This window comes from Physella acuta, unplaced genomic scaffold, assembly GCF_028476545.2.
Source record: "Physella acuta isolate Inbredline_101_S28 unplaced genomic scaffold, ASM2847654v3 ptg001131l, whole genome shotgun sequence".
NCBI lineage: Eukaryota > Metazoa > Mollusca > Gastropoda > Physidae > Physella > Physella acuta.
Genome location: NW_026732648.1, coordinates 153,998 through 165,148, shown reverse-complemented (window position 1 = coordinate 165,148; position 11,151 = coordinate 153,998). Strand labels below are relative to the sequence as shown.

The 11,151-nt window shown below is 39.4% G+C and overlaps 1 protein-coding gene across 1 annotated transcript; it reads left to right on the top strand.

Annotated features, from left to right (window-relative positions):
• Nucleotides 1–6,550: 6,550 nt before the first annotated feature.
• On the top strand, nt 6,551–11,074 carry LOC131956162 (uncharacterized). Its single transcript, XM_059320585.1, has 2 exons — nt 6,551–7,894; nt 10,967–11,074. The coding sequence occupies exons 1-2, from the start codon at nt 6,551–6,553 to the stop codon at nt 11,072–11,074; spliced, it is 1,452 nt and encodes a 483-aa protein (XP_059176568.1).
• The last annotated feature ends 77 nt before the right edge of the window (nt 11,075–11,151 follow it).

Genomic DNA, 11,151 nt, shown 5'->3' with positions numbered 1-11,151 from the left:
AGTCCTGCATGTTTTGTTGGCTGTACATTGTAACGTCGTCTTTCTTAGTTGACGTAATGTGATAACTGGTTTAGCCATCCCATAATATTTCGCGAGGTTTCTCAAATTTAGTATGGTTTTAACCTATATTTCACAATTAATTTTAGACCTAACCTAAATATTACGTGCCTGTATATTTACGAATGTGCATGTGAATGCATGTGTATGGATATAGGTTTGTGTGTAAGTACCCCTTCATAAACAAAGGTCACAGAAACAGGTGAACTCTACTTCACCTACACCTGTATCGTCATGTTCTAAAATTGAACTATTATATACGTGCATGTATGTGTATGTTTGTCATGATCTTGTCTTTATGTACAATGAGCCAAACCATGTGAGCCATTTTTCGGTATTAAAAAAACCTCAAGAAATAAATCTTTGCCAGGTTGACCTATTGTTTATAATAGGGTCACGGTGACTTTTTTTTTGTTCAGTCTATCGTGACGTCGTGTAAGACGTCTGCCTGTCTGCGGCACGACAAAAACACCCACCTGTGGTCTACCTGTTGTCTTCACCTGGACCAACCACAGGTAAACTCGAGGTTAAACCTGAGAGTGGGGTTTGGAAGCAGCACAGTGTTTCTTTCAGGCATCTCTACCACCCCCCCTCTCCACCACCCTAGATGAGAACTCAGGTATGCCCTATCTAACAAGCAGTGTTTCTTCACAACCCCCCCTCTCCCCCGAAAGTCTACCCCCACCCCCCCCCCCTCCCTCCCACGAACGAAATGGAAATTTATATAGAAAATATAAATTTACCAGTATCCGCCCCCCGTAAAATTTAGTCGTCCCCCCGCCCCGAAAATATCAAGTGCACCCCCTCGCCCCCGGAAAAAAAGGCTGGAAGAAACACTGGTGCAGCATCAAGGCACAGTCTTGAAAGTTTGGTCTGTCTTTGGTCTGAGTTTAACTTCTGTGGCATCTGCAGTTTAGAGAAATAATCTATTGAAAAATTTACCTGTCAAGTTTGTTTTACACTAACACGTATGGTATTTTAACCATCTACCAAACAAAATGCAAGGGACAGTTTGAAGTAATTGAATATATGGTATCTAGATAATTAAAAAACAACTAGTAAATAAAAATAGGTCATGGCATTCATGGCTACTGCACTAGAGCACCCTTGGAGATGAAAAAAAGTTCAGAATGTTTCGCCATAAAGTTAAAATTATATGGAGATTGTTAAGTTTCTAGATTTGTTATACGCAAAAACTGCATACTTTTATTATTGAGTTGTTTTAAAAGACTACATTAAATAAATTATTTGAATAATCAAATGTAAAAAGCTCGAAATTAAAAATAAAAATAAAAAAGGTTTTACTATCTACCGGAAACGTACTCCCGAGATGCAAATGACAAAAATGATGCGCGGGGGGGGGGGGGGGGGAGATGGGTGGTCACATGTTAATTTAGTTACTTAAATGTTTATAAAATAAAAGAAATTTATCTTTTCTTTATAATGTATGCACACACGAATGCACACACGAATGCACACACACGAATGCACACACACAGACACACACATAAACGTACGAGCACACCACCCTAGATCCTTTAACGTAGGTAAATGAGATGGGCAGATAAAAGGGCCGTAACCTCCCACTCCCAAACCGATGCTTCTTAACAAAAGATTAGCCTTAAATCCCAGGGAATTACGCCTCAGCGGTTAGCATGTCAACACTCTGTATGTATGTGCGTGCAGTATGTATAAACCACGGCGTGCAGTATGTATGTACCACGGGCGTAGAGTATGTATGAACCATGGTCGTGGAGTATGTATGAACCACGGTCGTGCAGTATGTATGAACCACAGGCGTGCAGTATGTATGAACCACGGTCGTGGAGTATGTATGTACCACGGGCGTAGAGTATGTATGAACCGCGGCGTGCAGTATGTATGAACCACAGGCGTGCAGTATGTATGAACCACGGTCGTGGAGTATGTATGTACCACGGCGTGCAGTATGTATGAACCACGGGCGTAGAGTATGTATGAACCACGGGCGTGCAGTATGTATGTACCACGGGCGTGCAGTATGTATGAACCACAGGCGTGCAGTATGTATGAACCACGGTCGTGGAGTATGTATGTACCACGGCGTGGAGTATGTATGAACCACGGCGTGCAGTATGTATGTACCACGGTCGTGCAGTATGTATGAACCACGGTCGTGAAGTACACTAAGCGGGAGATACGATCTTCTGAGCTTGCCTCTGGCCCGGGGAGGTTCCGGTAGTGTCACTCACAGAGGGACATTGGTGCTATTTATAGATCATTGGTTTATCAGTGAAGGTGTGTGACAGTTACACAGACACCTATACATACTTTTACTTACACATATGTACATGTATACAACACAACACATATTTTAAATTACTTTTATACGCATATATCATCAACTTTTATTGTTCGTGCCCAAGACACATGGGGCAAAGCAAACGAGCACTTTTGTTGTTGAATTGAATTTTAAGAAATAGTAATAAAAAGTATTTTTTTTTCATCCTTTGTCAACCCTTCACCCCTTCCCGAGTTCGAACGTTCTAGGTATCGTGAGTGCGTAACAATGTATACTGGTAATGCTTGGACATTATTTTAGAAATTAAAAAAACTGCACACGTAGTGCTGTAGTTCTAAATGGTAATAATCCAGTGTTAATTTTTGCTGCATTCTGGTAATGTGCTTTGATTCTTGTTATAGTCAGTGTTTCTTCCAGACTTTTTTCTCCTGGGAGGAGTAGATATTTTCGAGGGGGCGGACTAAATTTCCGGAGGGTGGGGGGGGGGGGGGGAAAGAAGGCGGACACTGGTAAAAGTATATGTTTTCTAAATAAATTCCATTTCGTTCCACCACCCCTACCCCTCCCCCCCCCCTCGAAGAGATTCCTGGAATAAACTCTGGTTATAGTCTGCTGATGTTGGTTAACGTATGAGTTATTCCATCAGAGTTCAGGACACTTAGGCCACGAGCCACATTGCTGGGGTAACAGCCCAGTACAGATATGCAGGCCTAATGATGACATGCAGCCTCGTGACTTTGTTAATACCTTGATACATGGACCAAGTACGACCACGTGACCTTTGCACCTGATATAATCCTGCCGGTCTTGTCAGGGTAATGGAGAAAAAAACAACACAAACCAATTTTTTAAAGCCGGAGAGATTAAACTAGTTTTATTGTGACTTGCAAAATCTGATTTCTTGAGTCTGTCTGCTAAGTTTTGAGAACCGTGGTTATATTACACTTTTTATAAATGGCAAAAAATGTCGACAGATTTAAAAGAACTTCTACGGTTGTACTATTTTTAATATAATAATTTGACTTGAGTTCTAGGAATCCTTTCAACGACCGCTTGTTTTGAAAGGATTAAAATAAATTACTTTTAAAGATAACTGGAAGCTGTCTAGGACAGATTTAGAACCACTGTAGTTGTATTTATATATATTATATCCCCCACTGTATTAATGATACCTCGAAAAGTACAAAGTCGTCTAAACTGTGACAATGCTTGAAATCCAACAAAGCAACCAGATCTTGTACGTGAAACGACCCGAGTCCTTGACTTCCACACCTCTACCCCTGTCTTGCAAACATCTAAACTACATCTACATCAACGTATTTAGTAAATATTTACTTTTATAATAATGAAGGTTAAGGAGGCGGGGGGGGGGGGTGAAATTACTACAATACTAGACCTAGTTTCGTGTATATCATCACACTCATTATCCCCCTTGATTATTCGCAAAACAAGATTATTGACGCAACAAACTCGACCCGTTGAGTGCACGATTGTCACTAGACAATATTTACACCAGACTGGCAGACGACAGGGCGTTGGCGCACCTTGAACCCACTCCAGTGGTCAACGCCCACTCCATTTACTAGTGTTGACTTTTTTCACTTATCGCGAAGATTAATTGGAGAGCCACTGAAGGTTAACGTTTTTAAGCCAAACACAAAAAAAAATATATATATATGTGTAAGGATGAACGAAAAATGTGTAAATAGGTATTGTTGGTAAATTTCTGAAGTATTTCGTTCAGAGCAAATATTTGGTAAACTGGGTGTCTGTGTTTTATACACAACGATCTACCATAATTGTACTTTAGTTTACCAGATTTTTTTTTTTAAACGTCTGCTTCTCTTCGTAAAGCATCATCAAAAAACAAGACCCACTCCCCCGCCTAGGACTTCACTAACTTCATCAAAATGAATAATTCTAACTATATTTACACGTTTTTCATCTAGCTTACTCTCTTAAGAACTGAATATTTTCTCCTGTTTCATATTTCTCGACCCCCCGCCCCCCCCCCCCCCCCCCACACACACATCCCCACGTAGCACATTGCAAGTTAAGTAAGCGACATCATTAATGGACATTGGTTCTTCCTAGTAATCCGGTCAAAGTCAAACTCTGCTTTTCATTAAGTAGCTGAACTTTTACTTTTTTCCACAGATTTCTTAGGCCTTACATTTGACGAGCGATTTACATGAACGTACACATCTGTAGCATGTATACTTTTATTGCATTTTTTACCCCCCCCCTTCCACACACACACACACACACTTTACATTCCTAAAGAAACTACACAAATGTCTGTCTATCTTATCTAGTCTACGTTTGAATCACTATAGAATGACCGACTCACTTATTACAAAGGTGTGTCGACGACAGGCCGCAATCCTACAAGGCGTGACCTTGACCCTTAAGTATTTACACCTGTGAATTATTTCTTTCTTGGCGCGGATGAAAATATTAATCGTCGGCGTCTGGGATTGTTGACCAGCCTTTCGCGAACCCAGGGTGTGGGTTAAAAAAATTTAAATGGTAGCAAGATACGTGAGGTCTTCTTTGTCAGACTCACGAAGTACATAAAGTGAAAGATACTTCATGGAAAACACAGTGTAAGGCCATCGCAGTAAGGCCACAGCATAAAGGCCACCGCAGTAAGGCCACAGCATAAAGGCCACCGCAGTAAGGCCACAGCATAAAGGCCACCACAGTAAGGCCACAGCATAAAGGCCACCGCAGTAAGGCCACAGCATAAAGGCCACCGCAGTAAGGCCACAGCATAAAGGACACCGCAGTAAGGCCACAGCATAAAGGCCACCGCAGTAAGGCCACCGCAGTAAGGCCACAGCATAAAGGCCACCGCAGTAAGGCCACCGCAGTAAGGCCACAGCATAAAGGCCACCGCAGTAAGGCCACAGCATAAAGGCCACCTAAAAAAGGCCGCAACCTAAAGGCCAACGTATACAGGCCACAACATGAAGGTCATCGCATAAAGGCCACCCTATAAAGGCCACCAAACACATTTGAGCATAAAGCTAGATTCGTCGTAACTTGTTTTTGCATTTCTGATGAGGCAACAGTACAGCTAACATTACACTCAGAGTCCCATTACTAACAACATCGTTTATAGGTCTAGATATAAGCATGAAAAGAAAACAATGCGTAACATTTAGGTTTTTTAATGGCGCCCAAAACATCTGAGTCTGGTCTCACCCGAATCTGGATAGCGACACAACAATGTTTGTATCTAACTCAATATTTACTTGTAGAATAGAAAAAAAAGAAAACTTTGCTGTAAAAGCACGGATAAAATAAATAAAAAAGTGTGCCAAGATTTAACACTAAACTTTAAACAAAACAAGATGAAGACGAGTGAAAAACAAACCCGGATATAACCGACGGGAATGAAAATTACAATTTCCTATTTACTATTTGCTGTGTATTGTTTTTACCCTTTAAAACATCAAAGTTAAAAACAAAAGATAATAACGCAAGAGCAACCGCACCTCACCATGAGCTAGACAAAAACATATTTTTATCAGGTTGCGATCCTACATAGTTTCTGGGAAATAGGATATTCACCTCAGATTTCCATGTACCTAACAACTGTTGTGTTTGAAGGTGTATGACAGTTAACTGTCCCCAACACAAACAACATACGAGCATGTTTTCATACTGTTTAGCACACAGTCAAATATGTTTTGTTTCGTTTTAACTAAAGAATCTTTGGTTAGATGCCATCCTTAGCCGGATATTGACATCTATTTGTGTTTTTGTCTTACATAAGCCCTTTAGCTAGACAACTTAAAGCCAGCTAATTTTATAGTCATAATCGACTAGTCACCTCAAGTACGTGAAAGCTTCTCAGTCGCCTTTAGGCCTCATCGACAGTGTATATATATATATATATATATATATATATATATATATATATATATATATATATATATATATATATATATATATATATTTATATATATTTAACATTAGGAATACTAATTAGATGGTTTATATGTGAATAGATATATATATATATATATATATATATATATATATATATATATATATATAATCACGTAAACGTTCTGGCAAAAGTCCTAAGCCCTGTAAGATCAATGTTTTCCATTCTACTTTCAGCGAGTGAGGTAATAACACATCACGTCATCAGAGCGACAGGTTGTCAAAGACTAGAGTGTGACTTGGTCTCCTTACTCAAGGATGAGGCTTGTCATTATGAAAGACTTGACATTTACTGGGGACGAGCCTGCCGTGAAAACACACCGACCCAGGATCGACTCCACCAGAGACTTCCAGAGCGAGGCTTTGAACTTCGAGGCTGTCCCAGATTTTCATGTGATCAGGGATGACGTAGTTTCCGGGATGGAACTCTCGTGTTTAGGAGTAAATAATTCAGAAACCACTCCCAGTCAAGGTGTTTGTAATGTATGTTTTGTTGATGATGATAATACAAGCTCTCATGCTGACTCAAAAACGAAAGTAGATCTTGAACAGTTACACATTTTTAGCAACAACAATAACAACGACAATGGTAGTATTTATCAAGATAATATGTCTGGAATTTGTATACCAAATAGCACGACACCACAAACTTGTTCCGAAAATAACACCAGCGACAGCGACATTTCCAACCCAGGTTGTTCGAATTATAACTGCGACGCCAACAAGAATAATCAAAACGACATTCGCCGACGTCACGAAAATGGACATTTGCTTCTAGGCCACAGTGTGTCGTCTTACATCGACCTCCACCCCCACGGGTTATCCAACCCGCTGGAACCCGCCCCTAACGACGACAAACCAGGCCAGCAGCTTGACTCTGGTATCTGCAGCGAGGCAACATCCGCCGTGGAACACTTCAATAACATCAACGACGACTCGGAACTCAAAAGATCGGCGTCTGAGAGTTCATTACAACTCGCGCTGGCTCTAGAACAATGCAAAGACGTGTTCTTAAACGCGTTGAGATTGCAAGAAACGTTTCGGATGAATTCACTACCTCCTAATGAAATCCAAAATCATGAACTTAACCGAAACGAACTTTTAAGCAAATCTTCATTGAACGCTATATGCGTGTATCCCCAAGTTACTATCCTCACTCAAGTAAAAGACGCGCAGAGCAGTATAGATCTGGAGAAAGCCCAACCTGTACGTGTAGAGCGTCATGGATCCTACCAAAAACGTGACAGCGTTCCTGACGACAGGCGCTTCCCGCCCAACCGGAAACTTGAAAGAGGCATCAGTAAGCAGAAGCGGAAAAAGAACAACGAAAGACTGCTAAAAAACGAAGCCTGTCGTGAAACTCTCTGCGCTAAATACACTTCCTGCCGCTGGGTTTTAGCGTACATGTGTTTCCTTGCGAGATTCGTGCAGACCGCGCTCAGACAGTGTATGGGAATTGCCGTTGTTGGCATGACACTAAAGACAACGACAGTTGTTCAAAAATCGGAAAATTCCACTCAGGAAAATAGCAATTTTACGTCCCAGAATAGTTCAACAAACATCTCATTTGATGGGCTTGTTACTTTCAATGAAACTCTTACGGTAGGTTCTTTTATGGCTTGTTTTATTTTATTTATTATTGTTGAGATCAATTTCTTAAACCGTTAAATAATTTAAATATTGCCGCATTGAAATAAAAGTTATGGTCGCATCGAAGAAAAATTAGATTTAGAAGTCATAAAAAAATTAAATAAATTACAATGCTCTTTCCTGTTACCAAATACTATAACAATGTAGGCTTTTGTGAGAGCTTTGCGGTGCATAAGCCAAATAAACTGCATGATATAGAACTCATTGCCAACATTAGACAGGGGCAGATCTACAATCATTTGAACTCAAACTCGTCAAACACAAATACACACATAAATGTGACCATTACAATGTCTTTGATGTAAATTGAAAAGAAAAAAAGTAAAAAAAAATAATTGAGAAATAAATTTGGCTAAATACTTGTTGTGTGTATAACCCTAACCCCTTAAAGATGTGACGGTGAAGAAGAAGAAGAAAACAGGACAGACAGAGTTAGGGAACTGAACTAGGTTAGAAAACAACTTAGTACTGAAACAACAACGTTAAAACAGTCAACAGGGGCGGCTTGTTTAGCCTTGTCTCTGTATGATGTATAAACAAGAAGTTTATCCTCGTTTTTTTTTAACAATCAACACCTTCACTTCATCAGTGATTCCTTCATTTGTATCCCAGCACACATACTCGTTATTTTAATGGTCCCTAAAGCCCTTGAATATCTTAACACTTTAAAGAACACATCTAACGGTTGAAATCGTGTTCTTGTCACCCTAACTTATTCAACTTCTTTTACGTTATACACACATATTTTTTTTAAAAAATGAGCATATCTTTAAATATTGTAAAGGTATCGTCTTTAAAATAAGTAAATTAATGTTTCAAAACTCTAAATTATGTATTTAGTAGCAAAACATTTTTTTATTAAATGCATGGTCAAACTGTTGTAGCGTTAGATTACTTAAAAGTTATCAAACATATATACAAGCATCCCCAGGGAAACCTTTGCTCTAAACCAAATCCAAAACTTTACGCTATATTATAAATATAATCTTAAGCTAGATAAGAGCCCTAGTAGTAAGGTATGTTACGGCTAAGCAAAGAGTCCGAAAACGTATTCTTTTAAAAGTTCAAACTAATTAAATCACATCAGACCTAGAATAAACATCGTAAATAAAAGATTTATTGAAAACAGATTTCAACCGTCGCAGAGTTTCTAAATTTAGACGACCGTTGTATTCAGTACTGTAGGACACCGTTTGATGTGATCTAAGCTGGTTGTGGTAATTGATGAGGTAGGCGCCGACAGAACATGTTCGCATGTTCACAGAACATGTTCGCATGTTCACAGAACATGTTCGCATGTTCACAGAACATGTTCGCATGTTCGCTCGTACAAGTCTGGGGTTGCCAACTGCACGCTGGTTCAATGACTGCCTCGGTGTTAACATGGGGAGGATAGGTTAGAGGAAATAAGGTGTGTGGTGTGGTGAGGGGGGGGGGGGAGTGAGTGTGTGTGTGGTGGGGGAGGGAGGGAGAAGAGAGTATGCGTGTATGTGTGTGTGGTGGTATGGAGGGGGTGAATGTGTGTGTGGAATGTGTGTGTGGATGAGCTAAATGGGAGGAATGAGTTAAAATTGGAGAAGAGAGGGACGGAATGTAAAAGAGGGTTAAAAAGAAACTTTAAGAATATCCGAGGGGAGGAAGGGGGGGGGGTGTATGTGAGGGACAAGAAATTTATCAAAAATTGTACAGAGGAGACAAAAAATTAATAGGCATAGGACTGGATATGAGAAGGAGATGTTAAAAGACTAAAAGACTTACAGAATAAAAATTCGAACTTTTTTGGTGTGTATGTGTGTGTATCTGTATATATGGGGTGAGGAGTGCATTAGAAACAGATAAGAGACAGATAAGATAAGAAACAGATAAGATAAGAGACATCCTAATCTGATGGAGTAGGTTATATAAAAAAGGTGGGGGGGGGGGGGGGGTTAAGGAAACGGAAGTGTAAGCCAGTAATGCTATAGAGTTTTGAAAGCAAACGAGGTGGAATGGATTAAAAGCGATAACCTTTGAGTTTTGGTGTAAAAACTGATGATGATTAGCGAATGGAGGATGAGTGTTTGTGTGTGTGTGTGTATGTGGGGGGGGGGGGAGCTAGGTAAACCGGTTTACATGTTAGACGAGGTCAAAGATCAGTTAACCTGGGACATTAAAACTGTGTCTGTGATTGGATTAGTCATATTCGATTACAGGTCAGTAGGGCGCTCTAAACAGTCCGCCATGAACCATGACGTCATAGGTTTGGATGGCCTTTGAATCGTTGACGAATAGCATATTTTACTCACAAATTCTTTGTGTAGCTCCTGGTTATTTATTCTGTACATTTATAACCGATATTTCTTTGAAAACGTTTATAAAATTCATGTACCTAAAACTGCCTGTACATGTTAATAATTGTACATAGCAGTATCAAAATAGATCTCCTATAATGCTAATTTGTGTCTATTTAAACAGAAAGAATTACATGTAGCTATTGACTAGATTTTGTATTAGTGTTGTAGTCGACCTATTCTATCAGAGCTGATTCATATGATACTTACAATTATTGTTATCAACCCAAGTATGGATCGTGCACTTGTTATTCTGTTAGGTCATTGTTCAAAATAAATCAACGTGTATTTCTTCTACCATTGTTCTAAAATGTAGCCTACCCTTAATTTAGGTGTGTTTGGTAGTATTATTGTATGTTAGGTTAATTGTTAGGGTTAGAGTTCGGGTAGAGAAAATGGCTGAGGTAGGAGTTTGTGTTACGTTTCAGGTTAGGGAAATGGTTAAGGTTGTTTTTAGCTAGTTATAATCTGTTGTAGTTTACTACAACGTTTTGGTTAAGAAGATTCCATTAATGTGGCATCATTGGACACACGTAAAATCATAACATAAAAAAACATGTTTATTAAAAAAAGAGAAATATTTACCAATTAGCTAACCATTTTAGACGTATATTACTTAGAGTAATGTTTAACACAATGTGTTTTAGAACAGTCGTACATTCTGAGCTAATGTTATGCATCTGACACATTTCAGCACCAGGAATTTGAATGGAGTTCTGTGTTTGAGGGAATTCTATTGGCATCGTTTAACATCGGTTCCATCATCACCCCCATCATTGTTGGTTACCTGACTACAAGGTGAGTACAGGTAGATCTTCATCAATTCTCACCTGACTACAGGTAGGTCTTCATCAATCCTTAACTGACCACAGGTAGATC

Coding starts and splice junctions, on each gene's coding strand:
- LOC131956162 (XM_059320585.1), top strand. CDS start 6,551: ATGAGGCTTGTCATTATGAAAGACTTGACATTTACTGGGGACGAGCCT. Junction 7,895..10,966: donor CTTTCAATGAAACTCTTACG/GTAGGTTCTTTT, acceptor GACACATTTCAG/CACCAGGAATTTGAATGGAG.